Genomic DNA, 26,812 nt, shown 5'->3' with positions numbered 1-26,812 from the left:
ACAACATGTCCTGGGGAGAGAAACTAGACTCATTGGGGGACAAAAAAGAAACAGGTCACAACTACTTGAAGTACCATGTGTCCCTGAGAAAGCTTTTTTTTACAGGATTAATTATAAATACATTGCTCATTGTTGAATTTGAAAGTTGCAATATTAAAAAAGGGAGGTTGGGTTGATTCCACTGCACCCACTTTTGTACATACATGTTGGCACTTCGACTTATACAGAAAGAACTACATTGCTCACTTGACTAATCCAAGGGAACAGTGCAACAAACCAGTAAGATATTACCAAATAACACAGGTTCAGCTGTTTCCTTCATTTTTTCCCTGTATTGAATGTATCATTTAAGAAAACATTTTAAACTCAGTATGCAATTCTTTTTTTCAGAAAGTAATCCCATTTCCTGCATCTTGATACTGTGCCACTTCTCTTAGCACATACCAGAAAATTAAATCTCATTGGTGTAACCTGCTGCTTTATTCTCTGGACATCAAACGAGACCTTTATCCTTTATCTTCCTATGGCTCGGTCACAGAAGAGGTCACCTCTCTTTATCTTATCATGCTTAGCTCTTCAACTGAATTTTTAAATGGAACGTTACAATAAATATTGCTTGGGAAAATTGGCTTTCTATAGCTTGCTATTTTCACTGAACACACAAATAGGCACGATCCTTGCCAATACTCCTTTTTAAAAAATTTTAATTAATTTTATTTCTGTTTTCTCGATAAACAGTCTATTTTTATCTCTGTTAAGCAAAACTAAAAATATAAGTGTTTCTCATCTCTAAGGCAAACACTTGAAAACATGAAATTACACTCAAATCTTTTCAATTAAGAAAACAAACCCTTGTCATATGCATGACTGGTACTTCTGTTGGCAGGAAACACGTCCCATCTAAAGCAGGCACTGGCAATCCCAAGGATACAGGCAACCTCCTTATTCAATAAAAATCCTAACTGTTAATTCTTAATAAATATTGAAGTAGATTCAAGCATCTCATGACTATAATCTACCAAGTCACTGGTGTAAATTCCTTGTACCCAGCTAAGGCAGTGAGATACCTGAAAGGATAAGGGAGGGAACAGCTGTCCTAAAAACCTCCAGTAATTTGGGGCTATGCAAAATAGAGTGTTATTACTTGTCCGATAGCTCAGTTCCTGGTTTTCTTTTTCATTCTACTGAGAAAAATCACCACTTTACAAGGAAAATACTAAAGTCTGTAGTGGCAAAACATTGTCCTTCACTAATGGTTAATTTGTTCCACTTATAAGGGCCATCAGTTAATCTGACAGTGCATTTTCAGCTTTCTGTTACTGATTTACACTTACGTTTAGGAAACAACAACACTTGTATTCTTGTAACCCAGTATTTGACTCAGAGCAGTTGGGATCTAAGTACAGCAGGGCAACAACCATGTTGCACAACTTACAGTGAAATTAGAGTCATCCCTCTTTCAGTACCAAGAGTGTGTTTAAATCAATGCTCAGCTTTGTTAGTCTGGCAACTAAGACTACAGGAAAGACAAGAGAAAACACCATAAACACCTAAGTGTACGTGACAGCTGGAAATGAAAAAAGAAAAAAAAGAAAAAAAATCTTCTAAGTATTTAATAATATATAAACATAGTGTAGTGTAATTTTGAGTTGCTGTTTAAGATCAAGATTATTTAATGAAGCAAAACAGCATAAATGGAAACTAGAGAAAAACCCACCAAAACAGCTGTTAGGAAGCAGAGATGCACCAGCATCGAGGCATAATAAACACCAGCCACAAGCGTGATCACAGCTCTCACACTCTTTGATTGAAGACAGGGAAAACCAGCAACACCGTGAGTTACAAATTTTTGTAAATTACCCCATCATTATATGGGATAAAGCTGCTGTAAAGCTGAAGACTAGCACAATTTTTGACAGATGACAAGGTATGAATAAGGCTCATACTTTCCTTAAAAGATGAAATATTTTTCAGGCACATTTTGTGAGAAAGCAGCCCATAAAGAAGCCCACAGATTTTATGGCTTGTTCTCTATCAGGGTTACAGAGTTCTAACCTCCGAGATGCCAGTAACAAAACTCTGAGTAATTTCGACAGCCTTGCAGCAGGATTCAGTCATGTACTTATTAGTGTTTCAGTCAGTAAAAACACAGCAGTAGCGTGTCTAGCTTTGTACAATTCCACTTCTGTTTCCTCTGCAGCCACTTGCCAGCACTGACAGAGATGACCATTCAGTATTGTCAATTCCCTGGGATGACAGACAAGAAAAAGCAGATGGCTCTGAAGACAGCAGCCGGCTATGGAAGGTATGCAACAGATTACCTGCAGCCTCGCCTTGGAAGATTTTTTTCCTTTGACAGAGGCATATCAAAGAAAAGGGCTCTTCTTGGAAAACGTTCCAGAACCTAAGCCCTTTTATTGCCTAAGTACGAGGGTATCAAAACACTATCTATGACTGTGAATTACTCTTGCCCCAGCTGTCCCTTTTTGAAAAGTTTTAGGTCTTGGTTTTGTTTGAAAATAGGCAACACCACCAAAATTAAAAATTGTGGTTTACATCTTTCAACCAAAGACAACTGTTACTGCTTTCAATAAGCAAGCGAATACTTTTGTAACTTTCAGCAACAGATTGATAAAGATAAATCAGCAATACCTTAGAAATTATCATATCATTAATATTTCCTGGGTTTATACAGAACACTTTTAGGTTCTGATCTGGGTAAGAAGTGCAACGTTAAAATCAAAATAAGTCAATAAGGAGGAAGCTCATCAGGATGAGTCAAGAAGAGGTGACAATTTTCTGTGTCTTGCACAGCTGCAGGGAATTTGGACAAAAGGAGCCCAGATCTCTTACAGCAGAACATCCCCAAGCACCAAGGACCTGTGGTTGGGTGCAACTGCCTGGAGTACGAAAGCAGAGCAGCTCTCCTCACAAGATGTCTGCACCAGCTGACAATGTTTCAGATGGCAGCTCTACTACTTGCCCGAGAGAAAAAAAAGGGAGGAAAGCTACAAAGACAAAAGTACTCTGAACACTAGACATGTGTGAAATTTGCCCACATGGAACAAAGAGTAGGCGACCAGGAGACACACTGCCATGGGTGATTCTAGTCTTCTGTGCTTCAGATAGAGTAGGGAATCAACCCCTTTTTGTGTTTTAGTAAGAGCTGGTTTCCTCTGCAGCTTCCACGAGGATGGTGACACTTCAATATTCCAAATTATGAATTCCTACTGACCTAGAACCACTGTAAAACATAATTGTATAATGATGTCAGCTTTACTGTGCTAAATACAATCAGGGGTGCTTCTAGTTGTTAATTGTGATTCTGGAGAACACAGTGTGATTATTTTCTTCTTGCAGTTTTGTAACTGAAGGTTTTTATTTGTATGCATTTCTTTAATTTCTCAATGAAAAGCAGTGGTCAAAACAACAAGCAGTAATTTTACAGAACTTTTTATTACAGAGAATATTTCCTGAGAACAGTCAATAGGCAAATGCTCAACATATTTAGCTGGGATAAAAGAACCCACATTAAAGTCCTTGATGTGTTCGGTTCAAATCAGTCACAAAAAAACATGACTCATGTTTCACTAGCATACTTGGTACCTTGGGAAATAAACAGAACCTCGAAATTCATGAGTTTTCTGAAAACTCTGGTTTTGAGGAACTAATATTTTCTGGGGAAGAAACATTTCACCTGAATGTGACAAGAAACTTTTTGGACATTTACTTCTTAGAGAAAGTAACTCTGTAGCAAATTGCAGTAGAAATGTCATGGGAGCATGAAGAAAGCACTAAAATTAGCAACAATGAGATACCAGGAAAAAGAAACCATAGTAAACACTGGTGATCGATATTTTTTCATAAAGTCAAACCCTTCCAGAAAAGTTAAAAGAGTGCATGGCATTTGCTCCAGAAATTTAGGTAAGGACGGTAAACATCATTAAGCCAGGAATAAAAGCATGCAGAAATATTTTAAGGATGCTTTCTCTAACATGGTTTGAATTAAATTCATAACATATTAATGCCTCAAATGATCACAACAGAATTACTACAGTAAATTTGAATGTGACCTAGGATCTCTCAGTTTTCTAATTACAAAATGCATTGTCTTTCCTAGGAGATTGTATGCAATATTTCTATTCTAAAATAAATATTATCAGCCATTCAGAGTCCCTTAATTCAGATGGGTAAGTAACTGTGACCTTGTTTTCATGGTACACAGATCTTTCACAGAAAGTCCAAAGCAATGAAAGGTGATCAAACACTTCATTACAAATACTGCTTTCTCCCCTCATTAAGACAGCATAAGAGTAAAGATGGCACTCAGGTACCGTTGTTAATGGTTGTAGGAGAATCTGTACTGAATAGCTGCAGCATGAGGTCCTCCAGAATTACTAAACCATGTTCCTCCTGCTTCTTCTGTTCAGCTTGGAAAGGAAAGGAGCATTTCACTGTTTTCACTTTGAAGTTTTTTACTACATTGTCTGTATATACAAGCCTTACTCAGCAACTGAGTCACACAACACTAAACAGTAGACAAAGACTTCAGATGTAGTGTCAAGCCCCAAGACCTGAAGCCTGATTTACACTTAGATCCCTTGATTTTGTTACTCTTCATCAAGATAAGGAGTCTTTACTGTAAAGGAAAATCAAGCCTTTTTTCCAGCGTGGGATTAAATCTAATCATTGGCTAACAGTTAGAAGCAGCGAGCACTTCAGCAGGTATCTCCTTTGGGAGCAAAGGTGCTGCTGATTCCCCTGGGAGGCTTCTGTCCCATGGTCAGAACCGAGCAGGTGTTCTGCAATGTCCTGGTGGGTGACAGGTACCCTCACACTAATAGAGGCACCAACACGGCTGGATGATACTTCGCTTTCAACACTTGGAAGTGTCTCAGAAAAATCATACAAAGAAGCAATGGATGAGGATCATGAGATGCTCTCCAGCAAAGTATGTGATAAAGTGAAAGCACAGTTGCATGAGTAATCTATTTATTCTGGTGCAGTTGGGTGAATGTGTTTTTCCTAAGCATCTGTTTTCTGGATACTATCAGGAACGGGAGACAGCGCTAGACTGAGCTTTTGGTCAGCCCAATACGGCAGCTCTTACATTCTCCTAGAGCTCTGGAAAGCCCATGTACCCTACTACTAGTTTTAGTAATCAGAAATCATAATACTGGACTCTGCAGAAATCTTTGAGTGATATAAATAAAACTATTATGAGGGGATATGAGTTAATTATTGGCACCATAGTAAAACCAGTATGCTGCTGCTTTCTCAGTTATTTCTGCAGTAACTTATCCACTTCCTAGCAGTGACAACCTACAGTGATGGATGAGGAAGAAAGACCCGAAATTAAATTGAAAGAAATAATAAATAAGTTACAAAAGTAAGAGAATCTGTACTTGTCCAGTACTATATTGTCTTCATTTCTTCTCCCTTGCCAAATTTCCATTGACACGAGGAGGTAATTTACAATGTCAAGGAAATCCACATCTGTCTGTGCTGAATTACTGCATTCATATTTCTACTTGTTTGTACCAAACTAAAGTCATAATAAGCTCAGCTATGTAGATGAGTCATACAGGCCATCTTTCATTTAACAAGGCATCTTTAAATACCACTCTTAGTTAACTTGTACTCATTACCATCAGCAAGCAATGTTTGTGCCATACTATCCTAATTGGCAGAAATTTGTGCAAGTAAATCATTAAAAGGTTAAGTTATTTTTCTTGCTAAATATAATGTACTGTATTAATCTGCTTTATTTTGTTATTATGAGTAATGTGATGTCCTATAGCTGTATCAATTTATAATTATGCCAGATCACATGGCAGGGGGGAAACAAGAACAACAAACAACAGACGGATGTCATTTCTGCTTAAATTCTCCACGTAAATTACAAATTCTTGCTAAGTTATTCTGGGCTTTTTCTCAGAGCACAACATCCAGTTGGAATTGCATCAGCAGAGTGAAAATGAAGACATATCTTTGATTTTTTTGAAAAGCAAAGTAACCAAATATCTTTCAAACAATACCCAGCCTGCTTTATATTTCCTTTATTGATCCTTAAGCCTGTTTTTTGATACCACTTCTGAAGATAAATCCTAGAGACAACAGTGAAATGCAGACATTTTGGCAAAATATGAGACATGCATGAGACAATTTCTTGTGTTGCTGACAATATCACCGTGAGATGTTACTTATTTTCCAACATGGACACCTACAGAGGTGATGATACCTTTCTCATGAGTGATGTGCACTAGGCACAGAGCATCCCTTTAACTCCTCCAAAATGCACTTCTGTACATGAGAAGCATCTCTTCCCTGTGCTAGGTACTCTGGAATATTTCATTCCAGTTTAACCCTGCTGAACATCAGAGTACCAGTGGTAAATCCAGAGTCCTTAATACATGCTAAGCTGCAACTTGTCACCTCCCTGAAGCTGAGACACCTTCCAAATAAGAAAGCTGAGCTACTCCTGTAATTTGGAGCTATAAGGAGGAACTACATTACATATGGGTAGTAAACACATTTCTTAGTCATCTTAAACAAGTTAGTGGGAAATAATTGAAAGTTCATCAATTAGCCAGAAAACCATAACCACTGTATTGCTATCTATGACAACTCTATTGCAGATGCAAATTGATTTAGTTTTGTTCATCACAGTTAAATCGATTCAAAGTGAAATTTCCACTTTTTTGTTCTGATAGGTTGCTTGCCATTAAAAAAATTGCTTATAAGTCTGCTTTTATGATATTGTACAGCAGGTGACTTCCTAAACACATTTGCATTTGTCCTGTCTCTGCCTTGGAAATATATTAACCATTGCTGAGAGTAATACTACTAAATTAGGGAAAAGAATAAAATGAAACTACTTCATCTTAGTTATACAGCTACAGCATAATTTTTCTGGGAAAAAAACCCACACACATTCCAAAGATTTATCTCTAGAATAGTTTTAGGCAACTGGCCTTTATGTCATAATGCACTTTCAAAATGCAGTTGTTGGCAGGAGAGACAGATGTGACAATACACAATATTTTTATCCTGATAACCAGTCATAGAGTTTGTGTGTTCTTTGCATTATCAGAAATCAGCCGTTTAAAATGTTCCAGATCCCGCAAAACTAATAAATGGCAAAGAGTCTTTTAGATTACACACTATTAAGATAAGATAGCAAAGATTTTTCTTTGTATTATTTTATGTTTTACATTGTAAAATATTATGGGAAAATGCAATGAAGCAGAAATATAAAAGGCAAACAAAATTTATATTGCAAACATGTGTGGACCATTCATCATTCAGTCTCAGAAAGTCAGCTGTGTTTGAAAGCTGTGGCAGATATCATCATGAAATATCTGTTTCAGAACGATTTTGTGGAAGAATATCTTAGGTCGAGTGGAACTTGCGTATGTGTGGTCGCATCACTTTCCGCTAAATGTGAAAGGAAGTTTACCTTTGTTATTAAAACCAGAAAATATACTTTCAGGCAGAACTGGAACTGCTATTTTCAGTTAGATATTAAGCTGAACATGTTAATGAAAATAATATGTAAGTCATGAGACTAAGCAGGACAGTGCTATCAAGCAAATCATCTAAAGACATCATTTACCTTATGCAACTGATAGTATTGCTCAGCACCTACTCCTCCTTGCTCTTCTGCTGTCCATAGCACCAAGCGCAGAGTCCTTTTTGGGCGAAGTCCTAAAACATAATTTTAAATATATTTTTTAGTACTAAGTATCCATATATTTGAGCATTTCCTGCATTGGTCTCCACCCTCCGATGGATGAAAAGCCTAGGTTTCCATTCAGTCATCTCTACATTCACCAAACTCAACGTATTTCAAGTGTGGGTTTTGTTGCTGAGGGTACTTTTTGTTTGTCTGGGGGGAAGGACAGGGCTGCGGGCAGAGCCATCAGGAAGGAGTGGGCTGCTGCGGTGCTGCTACCAGTTGCTTTTGCCACAGTAGCACAAGAGAAGCAAATTTCAGGCACATAATTTAGGTGTGTGAAAACCATAACATAACTGATGGATTTCTGAGACATATGCCATTGTGGTGGTCTGCAGCAAGTAAGGAACGTCCACTTTCAGTAGATCCAAAGTGAATTTTCAAGACAATCACCATTGCTTTGTCATGGTTAATTTATTACTATTAATTGAAAATGAGCTGCCGTATTTTTATGAGAAATGTTTATCCATTTCAAGAACTGAGGGCCTCTTCAATATTGTTTTGCTTTTTATCAGAGAAACGAAAAGCAACGATCTGTACTTTGGAATCTGAAATACAAAGGGCTGCTGAACGGATTTTTAAACAGCTTTTTAAAACAAGGCAAATAGAAGGCCATTCTGTATTTTGCTATGGTAGCTCAGTAAGAAGGATAGGTTCTCAGATAAATTTTGAAACCATCTCTGCCACGGCAGATCTGAACAGATAGAAGCTGTTGCCCTTTATTTATTTGATTGATTCTATTCATAAATGAATACATTTGAGACATTAAACCTGAGAGCATGGAAGAGCAAACAGACGAAGAATAGTGTTCTCTGTACAGTGTAATGATAATTATGTTTGAGCAACAATAAAGTCCCAAATACTATTAAAAACAAAAAACAAAAAAAAAAAGAAAAGAAAATAAAAGAAAACCCAGTGAGGAGACTATCACAAGTGATAAAGCATAAATTACCACACAGACGTCCGCGCTGGGGAGAAATAATGTCAGTATCACTGTAAAAACATATCTCATTTCCTAGCTGAAATGGATGAAGTTTACAAAAAGACCTGACCTTCATTATTTTCTTTTCTCTCAACACAATGAAAATCAACTGAAGATTTCTTTTTCAAAACTACATGCCAGCAGTCCTCATAACAGAAGGCAGAGTATACAAGGAATATTCAAAATCTGAAGAAAACATGTTGGATTTTCCAATATCTCATAATGAAGTGCAAACAAGTGGTTTAAAGATGTATTTTCTAAATGTTGATTTGCTGATGGTAAACAGAAAGGTCGTCAAACCTCATTATTTTAAAGACAACCCCCCCACACACATCCCAATGGATTCCCTGCTCTTCTCCTAAATCATGACAGTACAGGATTATCCTCCTTCACTTTTCAAATCAGCCAGATGGCCAGTGAAGTAAAATTAAGATAATAAAATAGCAATTGGGTTGAAGATGGATTTTTGACCCAAAATAGCCACACATGTGTCTGTGGTGTTGTTAGAAGAGGTGGCTCTAGAGAAGAAAAGGTGCTGGGTGTCAAGCATGGAGCAGCTGGTCTTGTGGCATGGTCCCAAGGGCACTGCAGCTTGAGCAGAAAATAGAGGTGTATTTGCCGTATAGCAAAGCATAATGCACTGAGTCTCCAGCCCACCACACCAGCACTGTGAAAGCAACGTTGGTAGGAGATGCTTGAGACATAGGACCAGCCTCCTCACAGGCAAAAATCAAGATGATTTGGTGTGTCACCGCTGACCAAAAGGGGACTTGTGTTTGTGACTGGGGACATCATGTTCGGCTCCAATGGGCTGTAAGCCTGACTGATCTCTCCTGCTCTGCAGGAGCTTGAAAAAACATCTCAGCTCACTTGTGGGGAAGAAATTTGAGATACATATGGCCCCCTCCTAGCCTGTCATTGCATCTGCCTGTTAAAGCTGGAGAAAGAAAAAAGCCCTGTGGAGCTTTGGTCTTTCCAGTCTTGGAGGTGGTGTATCAGCTCTTCAGTCTCACAGATTTCACAGGATCACGGAATCACAGAATGTCAGGGATTGGAAAGGACCTCAAAAGATCACCTAGTCCAATCCCCCTACCAGAGCAGGAACACCTGGATGAGGTTACACAGGAATGTGTACAGGCAGGTTTTGAATGACTCCAGAGAAGGAGACTCCACAACCCCCCTGGGCAGCCTGTTCCAGTGCTCTGTCACCCTCACTTAGAAGAAGTTTCTTCTCACATTTAAGTGGAACCTCCTGTGTTCCAGTTTGTACCCATTGCCCCTTGTCCTACCATTGGTTGGCACCGAGAAGAGCCTGGCTCCATCCTCGTGACACTCACCCTTTACATATTTGTAAACATTGATGAGGTCACCCCTCACTCTCCTCTTCTCCAAGCTAAAGAGACCTAGCTCCCTCAGCCCTTCCTCATAAGGATCCACTCCCTTAATCATCTTCGTTGCCCTACGCTGGACTCTCTCCAGCAGTTCCCTGTCCTCCTGGAACTGAGGGGCCCAGAACTGGACACAATATTCCAGGTGTGGTCTCACCAGGGCAGAGTAGAGGAGAAGGAGAATCTCTCTTGACTTACTAACTACCCCGCTTCTAATACACCCCAGGATGCCATTGGCCTTCCTGGCCACAAGGGCACAGTGCTGGCTCATGGTCATCCTGCTGTCCACCAGGACCCCCAGGTTTTTTTTCCCCTACACTGCTCTCTAACAGGCCATTCACCAACTTATACTGGAACCTGGGGTTGTTCTTGCCCAAATGCAAGACTCTACACTTGCCCTTGTTATATTTCATTAATTTTTTCCCCAGCCAACTCTCCAGCCTGTCCAGGTCTCGCTGGATGGCAGCACAGCCTTCTGGCATGTCAGCCATTCCTCCCAGTTTGGTGTAATCAGCAAACTTGCTGATAGTGCACTCTAGTCCCTCATTCAAATAACTGATGAATATATTGAATAGTACTGGTCCCAGTACCGACCCATGACTCCACTAGTGACTCCACTAGATATAGGTCTCCAACTGGACTCCGACACATTGACCACGACTCTCTGGCTTCTTTCCTTCAGCCAGTTTGCACTCCACCTCACTACCCAATCATCCAGTCCACACTTGCTCAGTTTAGCAGAAAGGATGCTGTGGGAGACTGTCAAATGGTTTACTGAAATCAAGATAGACCACATCCACCACTCTGCCATCATCCATCCACCTCATTATGTCTTCATAAAAGTCAACGAGGTTGGTCAAGCACGACTTCCCCTCTGTGAAGCCATGTTGACTGCCCCTAATGATCCTCTTATCCTTGATATGCCTTGAGATGGCACCAAGGATTCCATCGCCTTTCCAGGGATGGAGGTGAGGCTGACTGATCTATAGGTACCTGGGTCTTCCTTCTTGCCCTTTTGGAAGACTAGACTGACATCTGCTTTTCTCCAGTCCTCAGGCACCTCTCCCATTTCCCACAACTTACCAAAGATGATGGAGAGTGGCCTAGCAATGACCTCAGCCAGCTCCCTCAGCACTCACAGGTGCATCCCATCAGGACTCATGGATTTATGGATGTCTGGATTGCCTAATTGGTTCCTAACCCAGTCCTCATCAACTGAGGCAAACTCCTCCATTTTCCTGACTTCCTCTGGGGCCTCAGGGGTACGGGGCTCCTCAGGACAGCCTCTGACACTACAAACAGAGACAAAGAAGGTATTCAGTAACTGCCTTCTCTGTATCTTCTGTCACCAGGGCACCTACCTCATTTATCAGTGGGCCTACATTGCCTCTAGTGTTAGTTTTATCTGCCATGTATTTGAAGAAGCTCTTTCTGCTGTCCTTGACCCCCTTCACAAGATTTAATTCTAAGGAGGCCTTAGCTTTCCTAGCCACCTCCCTACATCCTCTGACAACAGCCTTATTTCTGCCAGCAGATTCACTTGTGAGTTCTACTGAAAGTAAATGGCAAGTTAAAAAAAAATATTCTAAGATATGGAGGCAGTTATTTTAAATACCAAACAAAGTCTACAGAGGAAAATTTAATTTCCTCATTATCTTAATCTGAAAGAACTAAGTATTTATCTAACTGTTATTAAAAACACAGCTATTCTGACCAAAGAACATGAGGCAAATCCAATATTTACAAGTAAAATTGCTAAGAATATTCTCAATGCACGTTTTTATTAAAAAATATGAAGGACTGTATTTAAGTCACCTTTTTTTTTAATGAAGTTTAACTATATTGGCTTACTTCTTACAAACTACTTGTTCCTAAGGAAGGTATCATCACGGCCAAAATACGTATTGAAAAGGCATGATAAAATAGCACTTGGACAAGAAAACTATGTTCTACGATGGGTGTACCATGTAGGTAGCAAATTTTTAAATTAAGGAAAACTGTTTTACAAATAAAATAGTGCTTCTTTCATTTTGATCTATATAAATGACAATCTAAAAAGTCATAAATTACATAGTCAAAAAAAAAAAGAAAACAACAAAGAGGATATCAGAAGAAAAAAAGATCATAAAGTTACCCAGAAAATTTAAATAGAACATTTTGGCAAAGAGGATTTTGGGCAGGTTATAATGGCATCCAGTGATGCATCAGTGCAGGGATCCTACTGTGCCCTTCTGGGTCACCTGGTCACAGATTGGGCAACAGGACATTCTTCTGAAATTTCCAGAATCTCAGCAGAAGTTTTATTTGCTGGTTTAATTAAACTGCTGGGCTTCGTGGCAAGTTATATATTTTAGGTCTCATTGCATTTTCATTACCCTGCCTATTTTTTATATCACTGATATTTTTAGTTTTAATATTCCCTATTCTGGTCTAGACCTCAAGTGAACTATCAAATAAGATTACTTTCACTAAGACACAATAACTTTTTAAGCCCTTTCACTTTTGACTAATAGACTATACACAGTTTATGTGTTGCAGCTTTCTTTTCCATAGTATGTCCAGAGTAAGAGCCCACACTTACTCTGCAGTTTTGGTCTTTGCTAGAGGTCTCAATAAGCTAAGGTCCCAATAAAATGAGCATTCCTAACATTTGCTACCCAATTATGCTGCTTTTCTGGCAGGGTTTTGATAGATTTTGAAACAGAGGACAGGAATATTCCCAAGTATTTCAGACACTATTACATAGTTTATGTATTCTGTACCCTGGGCAAGCCCTGCTGTAGAGGAAAAGCCTGTTTCTCTGGCTAATTTCAAAGAACATACATGTAGCAATAAACTGCATTTTATAGGATCACAGTAATAATGCAATTAATTGAGGATGTCCAGACTTTTTCCTCTGAAGACAAAGAAGTCTCCATTCTAAACCAGCAGGATTTTAGCTTTCACTTTGTTATTAGAAATAAAATCCTCTATGATTCAGACAACTAATCTCACTATTTGTTCAGAAAAGTGTCTGTCTAGTTAGATGTTTATTTAGGAAGAAATGTTTTTTATTTGAGTGAAAATGATTTAACAGTGAAAATCCAAGGCTATTAAAGTTATAAGCTTCAAAAAGTAAGGCAAAGCACACCTCAAAAAGACATTTTAGTATTACTTAAACCCTGACTATGATTTATTTCTAATTCTCTAGTGAAGTTCAAATTAGACATGGGAAAGTGCTTTTTCTTGGGAAACTGCCTTTGTTTTCTTCTTAAAATAGTCTAACAAAATGCAATCTGCTTGATCGTTCTCTGCTGATAGAGGTTCTATGTGCAGCACTGAGGATCAAGTGCTTGCACAGGACAGTGCTGGGAAGCAAATTAACCTCTGAGTCCTGAAGATCTGGAGTAAAGAGAAATGAGGTCTCCTGGAGAAGAGATGTGGCATCGCAGGAAGAAGAAAACAGGCAGGTCGGGGACTGGAGAGTGTGAAATGAAAGCGGAGACAGGAGCCACACCGGACACTGTAGCTTAATCTCACCCGAGGCTGGCAGCGTGCTCAGGGCCATGTTTTGGGGGAGTAAAAGGACTGGACTGTCACAGCCACAGAGTGGGGGCAGCTTTTCGGTCAGGTCCCTGCAAAGCGGGCACAGGGACTCAGCAAGCCGGCACTGAGCCGGGCTGGGGCAGGACTGGGGCCTGCAGAGCTCTGGCAGCCAGCAAGCTGAGTTCAGGGCAGCGAGACACTGAGATTAAGCCAACCAATTTTTTTTTTCCTGTTTTTAGGGAGGCGGATGAGTTTATGACGGAATAGGAAAGGCAGATTTACTGAAGAGTGGAAGTGGGAAACATGAGAGGTTTTAGATAGATTTATTTTAGGAAAGGTACATTTATTTAAAGAAAGTGATAGAATATCCAAGACAAAACATCAAGGAAGGAGCTGGGTATACAAGGCGGCAGGGGAAAGCCGTGAATGATTTGCAGTACTAGTAACTAAAACTAACACAGATTAAGCCTTTTGACTGGAGAGATGTGGGGGAGAAGAGGGAAGCCAAGCCCAGAGCCCGGTGTGATGGGCTGCGATGGAGCCAGGCAGCAGTGCTGCCAGAGCCAGGGTTTCTCTGGGGACACCTCCTTGTCACCCAGCAGCACCGCCCAGGGATGGTCAGATGAGAAGCGCTGACAAACATGCCTTTCTGCATACGGGGTTTTAAACACAGAACAGGTTAGTGTAGAGTGATGAAGTCAATATAGGTCATGTCCTCCAAAAAAATAAAAAGGAAACCCACTACGTGCCTGGGTAAAACAGCAAAGGCCCCATTCAGCAGATCACTCCTCCACCCCCTGCCCTGCTCTGATCCTGTCGGCATGTTCTCCAAGTCCAGCAAAAGGAAGAGGACACCGACCACCTCTAAAACACACCATATTCCTCCTTAGGAAAACCTTCTTCCTTAAAGTTATTTTGAGATCTCACTGAGTTGTGGAGCAGAAAAAGCAATGCAGGGACCCTCACTCTCTGGTATTGCAAGCATGAACAACGGTTTGACCTCCGCATTTTGCCTCTGCTGCCCTGCTCTTTGGATCAGAGAAAACCCAAATCTGTTAGACCTTGTCCTCAGAGCTGGTGAGTCAAAAAATGCATCAGCCATACGTGCCTCCCCATACTGAAAACATATACCTTAAAAAAAAATGACAGTAAGGACAAGATGCCCCTGACTTCATCTAGGAAGCACCTCAGCATTTCACTATGTCAGCCACGTTACAAATTAAAAGAAAAATGACAATAGCCTCTGTCACTAGGTTTTAAAGATTTTTATAGATTAAAAAAGCACACATTTTATCTTGAATTTCCTGAGTAAATTAAAGCCTGCAGAGAAGCAGCAGTCCACAGAACCAGAAGTAACATGGAGGGCTGCATGCCTAAATTTACTGCCAAATTAACAACTCTTTATGTCTGCAGTCACCCCTCTGCTATGCCAACCCAGTATGGAAATTGAAGATTTAAGTATTTGCCAAATATGCATTCAGCCATATGTTGAAACGAAAGAATAAATGCAGTTGCAATGTAAAAGCATACGCAAGAATTTAATACCAAGTAGATAATAGATTTTTAAAAGGTGAAGGTCAGAATAAAATATGCAATTCCGGGGAAGCGGAAAGGATGTAAGAACAGGGAGTTAATATCTGGCATATATAATTTAAAAAACAAACCAGACAAACAAACAAAACCCAACCCCAAACCTACAGTAAAAGCAGTCATTTAACCATGTTTCACAACACACCTCCTAGACAGCAAACAATTACACCACCGCAGCTACAGGAAATTCAGAAAAACATTTAACAAAATTTTTGGTAAGTTGGTTAAAATTGCAGTTACGTGTCTTCAATTAAACTAGCAGAAAATTAATTACTCCAGTGATCATTTTTTTAATAATAAAACATATTTCTAGTCCTCATATATAGCCAGTGAATTTGGACTTGAGAAATGTAACTTCATACAATGACTATAGTGAACTAAGTAAAAATGTCTTATGGTTTTCTAGTCACATTAGTCACGGGTATAATTCAGATGAGAGTTACAGTTTCAATTTTAAATAGGTTGTTAGGGGAAAAGAACTGTCTAATCAACTCCTTATGAGTTACATAAAATGTAATTTGGGTAGTACCTTTAAATTCTTACGTGTATTGCTTTAAAAACATTTCTGTAGTTTTCTGAGCCTTTATCCTACGGAACAGAGATTTGGCGGTAACATCTGTAGGAAGTTGACTCATGAAATCCCATTTCCCCATAATGCTGGCAAAGAAGGGGGAGTATGCATAGCACCTGTCACTATACCTTTCTCCCTTTCTCATGTGCATACAGATCACTGTCTAGGAATGTAGGAAAGCCACGTAAAAGGTGTGATGGCCAGGATTAGACTTTGTCAACAACCTTCCTTCATCAGGCTGCTCTAGCAGCAACAGCATCAGGCGTCCTGCCCTGGGTGCCGACAAGGAAAATGTGCCCTCTACACCTACTTGAGTCCTGGTATTTACTGGCTCTGGCAGCTGCCCATAGCAAATATTTTTTTACATGGAAGAACCAGGATTCCCAGAAGCACTTGGAGGCACAGTCCGCACAGGACACTCCCTGATCTCATGCGGCACGCAAACGTGACTGAATGTGAGCTCAGTGCATGAGACAACAGCAAAAGTGGGGAAATGTTCACTCTGTAGCACAATACGTCACTGTAGTGGTCTTACGAGTGCAGCCTTTCCTGAAGTCTATACCAACTACTTCAACACAGGCAGGAGTTCAGATTGCAATAACTGGCAACGCCTTACACTGCTGCACTTCAAGCAATTGAAGGGAAAGAGGATGAGTTTGTGATTTTGCAAATTCACAGCATAACCATTGGACTTCTAATGAAGATGCACCCTGTAAACAGAGACTGGGCAGGAGCTGGTGAACACTTGTGCACCTCTGGGCTTGGCAGGGCACCAACACCTCAATAGGGATGGAGCAAGAGAGACCCAAACACAGGCAGGGAAAGGTAGAAAACACATTTTTGAACAAGGAGAGAGAGCTTGTGGATAAATGTTGCTGGCAGAAACCCAGTATTTGAACAGCGGACCTGTTGACTATTTGATTCTTCTTGTGCTAGCAGAGATGAGACTCTGAAAATAAACTAGACTGTAGTGTCAAGTAGCAGATCCCTTCAGCTTCTCTTCTCAATACGAAGAAAAAAATGGCTCCAGCTTTTTTAATTAAAGAGAGTCACAACAGTTATCAAGTCTGAAGTTTCTTAGAAGAAAGCAGTGAAATTCATCTGTCAAAATCAACTGCATCTCTAACTCCAGTGGGCTCTCTGCTGTACTTAGGAGGCATAAAATATTATGCTTAGAAAGATGACACGGCCATATGACCACCTACTAAAGACCTTTCTCTGTTATTGTATTTATTCAACTCCCTCAAACTCCCTTTAAAGATAAAAGTCCCAGGATGTAGCGCTGGAGCAGGAGGTGGCTTTGGCAGGGCTCTCCTGGGGTGGGAGCAGGACAGAGTACCGGGGGCCTAGGCCAGGAAATGCCCCTTAGCCAAGCGATGCAGGAACACTGCTGGATTAAGGGGCAAAGAGGCAGCATTGGCTAAAGCTCTGAAATCACTGATACACACTACCTGCTTCTTGTTCAAATACACAAGTATTAGTTCTGAGCAAGACCACCATGGTGGCAGCAGGAGGACTGAAATTGTGGAAATACCTCCTTCACAGAAAGTGCAACCAACATCCAGTGCAGGATCAGGTCCCACAGGCTGACTGCCCAACATGTACAACAAACTAAGGGCAAAATATGGCACCAAAATAAATTTGGGCTAATTTTATGGGTGGGGTTTTTTGGTTGGTTGGTTGGGTTTTTGTTAATAAGTAGCTGCTTAACTAGTCTTTTATCTCACCTGGACAGGCAGCTTCTTTTGTAAAACTCATGTGACACCGGGACAAGAAAAACCGTGTTTCAAATTATGCCAGAGCATTAAACAAGCTAACATGAAAATGCTGAGGGAAATGGCATTGGCCATCTCTAGAGACACATTTTTTGCACACAAACTAACAAATGTAATATTGGAGAAATGTACAAGCATCCTGAAAACAAACTGGATTTGAGGTTTCTAGACTGTAATTAGCAGGACAGCTCTTGTTCCGTGAATTTGCTTGAGTGCTGTCTCTACTACAGCTTCCCAATGCCTTCACGCCACAGCACAGCTCATCCATCACCCCATGGATTCCCTTGGCTTAAAGCAAAGAACCCCTTAACCCTACTCCAAAACTACACATGTGCTGATTAACCAGGTCTTCATCATCATTAGGAAAGGATCTATTAAATTTAGTTAAAATCAATCAAAAGGTTAAAAAGTGGGGAGGCTGGGGAAGGCGGCAGCTGCCAGACACAGCTGCAGGCAACCTGCACATTTGCACAAGCTCAGTGCCCCTGACACCCTGCCTGCAGTGTTAGGAAGGGTAACTTCTTAACATCAGAAATCCTCACCTAATCACAGCAGCCCCGGCTCCACTGAAGGAAAGGGAGTTTCTCAGTTCAAACCAGCTCAGGAAATACCTCTGAAGACATCTTTATTCCCAGAAAAAAAAAGAAATAAAGAGCAATAACCATCTGAAACTTTCATCTTTCTTCACACAAACCATTTCTGGGGAAAAACTTCCAGTTCTTCATATTTTAAGCACATAAGCCATAAAGTAGCTCCTCAGAGATCTTGCCAATCAGTGGCATATGTGAGCTTGAAGAGTTCAATGAAAAAAAATACTGTTTTTCTTTCTTTTGTGCTTCATTAAATTTTAGCATTGACCAGGAGAAAAGGCCAATTTGGATAACACTAGTCAATATGGCCACCAGCTGGTGAATTTTTCTGAGATGAGCTGCTGGAAAAGAAAGCAACTGTAAGAGTATAGTTGACAGGGAGAAGCTGATACAGGTGTGCTAAAGAAAACACCTCTGGACACTGAGGTCTGGAGATATCTATGACCACTGCTGGTACCAACAGGTGCACAAGACAGTGCTGACCCTTAAGAGAGGGGAGGAGGGGGAGGGGGGGGAGGAGAAGGAGAAGGAGAAGAGAAGGAGAAGGAGAAGGAGAAGGAGAAGGAGAAGGAGAAGGAGAAGGAGAAGGAGAAGGAGAAGGAGAAGGAGAAGGAGAAGGAGAAGGAGAAGGTTCGGTTTTCTGCACTGGGTGGCTGTGGAAAAGCCACTTGGAGCAAGACTCATCTTGTTGAAATGTAACCATCTAAAAGTCAGCTTTTGCTCAGAATTTTCTGCCTGCGCTTCCTCCCCAGAGAAGGCGGGGAGGGAATAGCACTTCCAGCCAGTGCCCCCTTCCCGTCACCCTGGTGTGGAAGTCGGGCAGAGAGACATGACAAGTATCGAAAGCAAAGTATTCAGACAACCTTGAAACTATCCACTTTTTCGATCTTGTACTTTCCAGGTCTAACTGAATCATTACAGCTCCAAACAGTGTTTTAAAACTACACTGGTTCACAATTGGGCCCTATGTTTTTAAGGTACTACTCTTTTGAAACATATACATGGGATTTTACATGAATTAAATGTTTTTACCCCACTCTCCAGTGATGTAACACCAAATTATTTCAGTTCAGTCTGGCCTTCATGTGAAGTCAAAAAATGAAACAAAAAAACCAAACCCTACCAGAAGTCTGAAGTTTTGAAGATTATGTAAAACTACTTCAGCTACTGTTACATGTCCTTGTAGGGAACATATAACTATTATGGTGTCTGAAAATCTAGAAAAACACTAGAAAGAAAAAAAAGAAGCTGCCAGTACAGAAACTGCCAGCTCAATTAAAAAAAAAATAAATAAATAAAAGTTAACTCCAAAGATTCAGGAAATGTAAGTGCTAACACATTAAGTAGCTGATTTACTTAGAAATAAAAGCAAAAACTGCTGAAAAAAAAAATAATGAAGCAAGAAAACACACTGCACTGCTTGAAAGAAGATATAACCATCTTAAACTATCATGTCAATGATTTTTCAATGAATTTAATGCATTTGGTCCTAAGCCAATAGCCATTAAATGGTTTGGGAAGGAGGTTGTATTGAAAGTACGGAATGGTATTTAAACTATAATAATTCTTCAAGTACTACATGGAATTATCAAAATGCTAATTAACAGGCATAAATTGTATCCACCAGCCATGTCCAAGGGTCACAGTGATATTATGATGAAGTCCTGTTAGATCATCACTGAAAAAAAAAACCTGCTTGAATAGTGTAATAATATCTTGCTTTCATGGAATCAGTGGACCATGGCAGAAGGAGCAGCAGTGTTTATCACTACACGATACAAACTTCATATTCCAGAATTCATATTTCAGAATGCTCACTTCAGCTTGAAGATCATATCACAACAGCTGTAAGATTAGTTATACTCTGGTAAACGCAGACAAAGTTGCATGATGAACCATGGCTTTAAGACTCCAAGTACACAGTAAAAAAATTCTGCATATGCATACAGATAAGCCAGTTAGAGATGGCTTATCCCCCATCAAACATATTTGGTGGACTAGTTTGATACTAAATTTATCAGGGACCAAAAGGATATTAAACCATGTCTTCACAGTTCAAAATACAATGGTCACTCAAAACACATCTATGGAGTTGATTTTAAATAAAACTCATTAATTCAATTCTCACACCATTTGCACACCTGTTACTTTGCTGTCCTTTTTTGTCAGATTTTACGTGCATCAGAAGATATAAAATCCACATTAAACAAACTGCTATGGATACAGTTTATGAAAGGCCCTATCCCCCATGGTTATCTACAGGTTAGATGTGATGACCCAGAAGTCCTCCCTCAGCCTTACGTTCCTGCAGAACACTGGTGCAACAAGAAGAGCTGAACACAATAGCTGGCCAGAACAGAGGGCATCAGCAAAGGCTCCGGCATTTCCCAGCTGACAAAACAGCATTTCACCACAGGTTGTACAGCAAACACACAGGCTACTACCAGAGGAAATCAAATATTTGAACAAGCACAGAGTGGTGTGTTTCAGTCATGCAAGAAGGAAAACTCAGTGAATAAGAATTATACAATGCCACCATGAACTTGCTCTTAAGAGACAAAAATCAGTTTATTCTGAATGGAATAGAGTCAACAAACACAGAAGCCTCCTTTTTTTTTTTTTTTTTTTAACTGTAGCTGAAGGGAGCACAGACAATTTTCCAAGAGTCATAAAAGAAAGATTAAAAACACTAAGGAAACAAATACGCCTGGGTTATTGTGTAGAAAATTCCTTTTCATTTTACTTTTAAAAGAGCAATAATTAAACCATATGCACTTTGTTTTCAGTCACAGACTGATATTCCAGTTATTCCGAGGCTGGAAAAATGAGAGATAAGAGGTTTAAATAATGCAAAATAAAGGAAAAGGAATTCACACAGATGTCTGGTGTTCTCCACTGCAGTATAAAAGTGGCTAATCATATAACAGAGCTTGTCTACAAAGAGCTCTTCAAGAAATACTGAGATTGTTCAAGTGCACAAATCCTTCTGTTTATTATTTAAGCTCTGCCAGATTCAGTTTTTAAGGAATATACGGGTGCTTTCCCTGTGACCACAGGTTACCATTCTGGAAAAAGGGAATGACAAGGTACAATAGATTCCATCTGATGAAGGGGGAAAAGCATCCTTGCATATCAGCTTTACACTCTAAGAAGTCTGTTTTGAACTGGTTTTGAGTACTATAGTGACAAAAGCCCATATGGAAGTAAAATCAGCAAAAAACATTAGATCAAGCAATAAGACTATAATTTGCAGTTTGCAGACCAGAAAACACACTAGGCCACATCAGACTGGGAACCGCAGGACATCAGGCCAAACTCTGAGAGGCTGGGTGCCTGGAGGACACAGGCGGATGACTGCAACCATAGCTCCCTCTTGCACATGCACCGTCCCTATCTCATCTTACCTTGTGGATCTTCTCTCCCACCAGACAAACCCAATGTAGGGATACATAGACCATGCCTTTCTACAGCACCATGCTGTCTGCAGCCCACTTCTACCCACAAATCAGGCCAAGTTTATGAGTGGAAAAAACTGGCCTTTCAGATCCCACACAGGTGGCTATGCAAATCGGGAGGCAGTAGGCTGAGCAAGTCCATAGCACCACTGGAACAGACATATCCAGGCTAGAATCTGTGTTTTCCTCTTTCTCTCTTTCTTTATTTACATTTAGCATGGATGTCATGGGGATTTAGTTCAACTCATATTTCTACCGAGCAGAAACTCTGGAGAAGGGAGACCAGCAAGACCAGGGTTGACAGCATGTGTGCTGGAATATCAGTTTCAGAAGAGTCCAGCTGATTGACAGACCAAATTCCAGAACCCAGTCACCTTATCACCCTGCTGATTACAAAGAATTATTTGAAGAAGTGACCCCTGGAAACAGAACACTGCTGAACCTATTGTAGAAGGATTCTACAGTGTGCAAGGCCTCGGTGACAAATGTTGCTTGATGAGACATATGAGCCCACAGCATCTGACAGGTCACCATGGTTAAGCCAAGCTTGACGGAAGTGTATCTTTGTAGTGATGAGACTCAAGCTCATGCTTCCTGTCTCCTGGATTTCTTTTGCCAGGCTGCTAGAATGTCAGCTGTCACAGTCCAAAGCAGGGCCCAAGTACACAACAGCATAAAAGCAGCCTAACCAGGAAATCAGCCCTCAAATGCAAAGCCGAGAACACATCAGTCTGATGGCACAGATATTTCTACATAAAGTCTTTGACAAGGTCCCCCACAACATCCTTCTCTCTGAATTGGAAAGGTATGGATTTGATCGGTGGACTGTTTGGTGGATGAGGAACTGGCTTGATGGTCACACCCAGAGAGTAGTGGTCAATGGCACAAAGTCTGGATGGACACCAGTGACAAGTGATGCCCCTCAGAGGTCTATATTGGGACCGGTACTATCTAATGTCTTCATCAATGCCACAAAAATGACCAGGGGGATGTGATACCTCTTCTATGAGGACAGGCTGAGAGAGTTTGGGTTGTTCAGCCTGGAGAAGAGAAGGCTCCAGGAAGACCTTATTGCAGCCTTTCAGTACTTAAAAAGGGCCTATAGGACAGATGGGGACAGACTTTTTAGCAGGGCTTGTTATGACAGGACAAGCGGTAATGGTTTTAAACCATTAAAGAGGGGAGATTAAACTTTTATGATGAGGGTCATGAGACACTGCAAGAGATTGCTTGGAGAGGTTGTGGATTCCCCATCCCTGGAGACATTCAAGGTCAGGCTGGACGGGGCTCTGAGCAACCTGATCTAGTTGACGATGTCTATGTTCATTGCAGGGGGGGTTGGACTAGATGAGCTCTGAAGGTCCCTTCCGACTCAAACCATTCTATGATTCTATAAACATCAGAAGGCTATCTGTGACTTCATGAAGCTTCATCTTCATTAACAGTGAGAAGCTCATTAAGGCAAAATGGAGTGACTTCCTTTTAAGGTACCTAGACATTATATCTTATGCTGATGATAGTGACCATGCAGGCTCAAGGCACTTTCTAGAACATTGACTGATGTGTTGCTTTTAGGTGACATCCGTGATTAAAGAAGGAGTTTAACAGACAAACTTGCAAAATACTTATACTAAGTATGAATATTTGTGCTCAGAGGAATGAATAAAATAGAAAATCCAGTTTAGACAACATACAAAATGTCCTGGAAAGGTAATGCATTAAAAATATTTTAAAATTAAATATTTACCCAGATCTTTAATGAGTGATAATGCTTCCCATGATATAAATGCGCCACCACCGTCATCCATAGCTCCCTGCCCAACGTCCCAGCTGTCCAGATGTCCGCTAACCAATACAATCTGGAAAAGCAATTACGAGAAAACATATCTACATGAAAACACTGAATCAGAAAAGCCAGTCCAGCATTTAAGCATTTTTATGATTTTATCATAAATTTGGCTTTTTAGTTTAGAACAGGAGGAAGGAAAGATTTCAAATAAAACCACTAAAAATATTGTTTTCTAGTCACTGAATATAAATCTGGAATCACCATACGCATCCTATTGCTTCAAACCACTGCCTAAATCAAAGTAGATATGCTGTGAGAAATGCTTAAATTAAAGGTTTTGTCTTGTACATTAACAAAGTGCATACCTTTCAGAGATATGGGACTACTACACTGCAGGATGGTGAAAATTTCTTTCATATTCCAGCCCTTAGGCAGGAAATTTCATTAACCCTATTTTTGGGTGCATAAGGAAGAAATATGAACTTAGACTGAATTGTTCCCAGACAGAGCTTACTGTTTTATTATATATCTATGATGCTTGTCACAGAGGACCTCTAATTTATTACTGAATCCCCCATGTGCTACAACAATGACAAGGTATTTTATAGTTCCATTAGTCGTAAGGATATTTTAAATTAAAAACTACATGGTAGCAAGTCCCAGATGGGTTTTCGGCAAAGAAAGTTTTGTGGCTACAGCATAGTAGTAGATGTATCTCCAGAAACACCCACTTGCAGATCTCAACTCCTCCAAAGTCGACAAACAGCATCAGACCAATACCAGAAGTGAAACAGTTCCCTAATCGGACCTGAAAATGGAGGGCTGATGGATGTGTAATTGCAATGGAGAGGTCCAGGAGTGACAAGAAGTCTTGAGCTGAGCAGGCAGTGTGGTAACATCATGCAAAAGGACAAAAACAAGAGCCACTGCGGTGTCCCAGGACTCTTTGAAGAACTGGTACCCAGTAAAGAGTGCCCTTAGGATAGGGTGGAAGTGGAAACATCCAACTCAGCACTAAGGAAAAACTGAAGGAGGCCCTGGAGCATCTGTCCGTGTCCTGCCCAGCACTGGCCATACATGAAGGGATGCTTGCAGCTCCCCAGTTGGCTGACATCAATGAGCTCTCAGAGTTGAGGGCTCTAGAAGAAGGTGAAAAATACTTATTCCTCCTGCCTCCGCCTCCTCCTCCTCCTCCCTAAGGGATGAGGATCTCCTGGGATATCATCTCAGCTTCATACATCACAGGACAACTGCTCCAGCACTGATAATGAGAACATAATGAGTTCTTCCTAGGGTGAGAGCCTATGGCAGAGGCCCTATGCTATCAAGCGTGCAGCTAACATTGCAAGGAACTAACCTGGGGCACAACCATGTAAACCTCTATTTTCCCCTTCACATGAGAAAAATCTTAGTAAGTTTTCACTGACTATTAAAAATAATGAACAAACAGATCATGGCAATGGAGTGCAGCAAATATGAACTGAGGTAGCACAACTAAAAGGTCCCTTTGCATTAAACAAGGGCCATGACAAATTACTAGTCATAAATATTGTATTGCCATAAAACTCTTTAAATTTAGAAAATACACCATGAAATGTTTATAAATGTGTGTGTTATAAAACTCAAGAGGTGTCATGCTTTAGAAGCTGGAAAAGCTTGAGATCAAAACCTGAAGAGCAGTTTACGCTTTCCTTCTCACATGTTTCAACTCTCTCTTCTGCTTTCCCAGCCTTAACTAAACATGTGCTTGCTTTCCAGCACAGACTGATTTTCTTGGTAGTGGACAACCATGCTGCAGCCTTTATTCCAAAACTTCCCCTCTTTCAAAAGCACTTAAATTTGGATGGCAGGCCCCTCTGGATGTGACTTAGATTAACTCAGGAGGTACGCCTGCAATTGAATGTCATGATCTCTGCAGGGCTAGCATGAAAGTCTGCAAACAGCATGTTTTCCAAGGATGGTGCCCTGCAGTAGAACTACTTAATCTGTGGCAGCCCTCTGCTACAATAGCAACATAGCTTGAAACCAGAGAATCTAAGAAAAGCCATACCAGCTTTGAAGGTAGAAATCTTTCTGAAGAGCGAGCAGAAAAGGAGTGTTCGCTGCAGTACTCATTGCTCTGTTTTCTTATAAGGGAGGAGGGCAATGCATGGATGAACTCTGCTTTGGGAGCCTGGGATGCACATGCAGCCCCACTGCAACCTGCCCATGGAGGACGGAGCTCCAACACCACCATGCTTTGCAGCTGACTGATGCAGACTCAGTACTGTCCACTCAATAAGGAATTTGCAAATTAAAAAAAAGGGAACAGAAAAGGCTCGGAGGGAAAGCACAACTCTCTGCAGTATAAAGAACGTCTGTTCCACAATTTCAAAATCACCATGTGGTTTGTTTGTTCTTAAAGCAAAAATTGGTTTTAAGAAGAGAATTATTCCCTCTTCTGGAAAACAGAGCTTCAAGCTGAAGTGAATTATTTAGAACAAGTCTGTAAACTCATTGAAGGAAAACCAAGTTTACAACAGAAGCGACGCCTTGTCTTTACCAGTGAAAGAAGACCTCACTAATGCTATTCCCTGGCAGCAACCTCAACATGAGTGTCTGAGAGGGAATTACTCCTCATTTCTGTGAAACAACACATATTGCAACATCAGGAAATTCTGAATCAGAAGAAGGTGGTGTAATCCCATTTGGGGTTACAGACTCCAATCACAAAGCATCTTTATCAACTCCAGATCATGACACCAAAACAAGATCAAGGTTCAAGTGGATTGAGAAAGACAGATACTTTTATGGATGAACTTTTACTTAAATTTACTCAAGCCGATGCCAAGAGCAATTACATAAATAAAACCAATGTACTTTTATGTGAAAATTTTTTCAGAACAGTTGTTTTTTTAAACTGTCATTTTGTAGCAGCTGCTACAATGAAAGTTTCAGTGATCCTGCTGATAGCTAGCCATAGACATTCTTAAAAGAAGACACAGTTGTAAAATAACAAAACCCTATGTTTATCTTGGTGTTTAAGTAGATATATGTGTCTGGACAATAAATGGAAATATTTCTAAAATTAATTCTATGCCAATATATTATTTAAGATAATACTATAAACCAATAATATTACAATTCTCTGTATAGGTGGGCTATTAACAAAGGCAGTTAAAGCTATAAAGGACATATGATTATTGCATTTTCCACATTGCTTTCAAATCTGTTATGTGGTTCTCATCTCTAAACCTACACATAATTTAATCACTTACATTTGCCCAAAACATCCCTATAGAAATGTCAGCACATGCCAACAGACTGTAAGTACTGCAAAGCGATGTGAGTCTATGTAAGTACAAGTATTTGTTTTAAATATACAGAGAAACCACAAGCAACTGTATAGGACAGTACAAATACAGCAATATGA

The 26,812-nt window shown here is 40.2% G+C and overlaps 1 protein-coding gene across 7 annotated transcripts in view; it reads right to left on the bottom strand.

Annotated features, from left to right (window-relative positions):
* CPQ (carboxypeptidase Q) overlaps positions 1-26,812 on the bottom strand; it is a 159,327-nt gene that overhangs the window by 31,472 nt on the left and 101,043 nt on the right. For all 7 annotated transcript variants that reach the window (XM_065054059.1, XM_065054058.1, XM_021280863.2 and 4 more), the window contains 2 exons: positions 23,359-23,470; positions 7,616-7,707 (listed from right to left, as the gene is read on the bottom strand). In XM_065054059.1, coding sequence (XP_064910131.1) covers positions 7,616-7,707; positions 23,359-23,470 — 204 coding nt within the window. The remainder of the gene's footprint in view (positions 1-7,615; positions 7,708-23,358; positions 23,471-26,812) is intronic.

Source organism: Columba livia, chromosome 2, assembly GCF_036013475.1.
Source record: "Columba livia isolate bColLiv1 breed racing homer chromosome 2, bColLiv1.pat.W.v2, whole genome shotgun sequence".
Taxonomy (NCBI): domain Eukaryota; kingdom Metazoa; phylum Chordata; class Aves; order Columbiformes; family Columbidae; genus Columba; species Columba livia.
The sequence above is the reverse complement of the archived record's forward strand: the minus strand, read 5'-3'. Positions and strand labels throughout refer to the sequence as shown.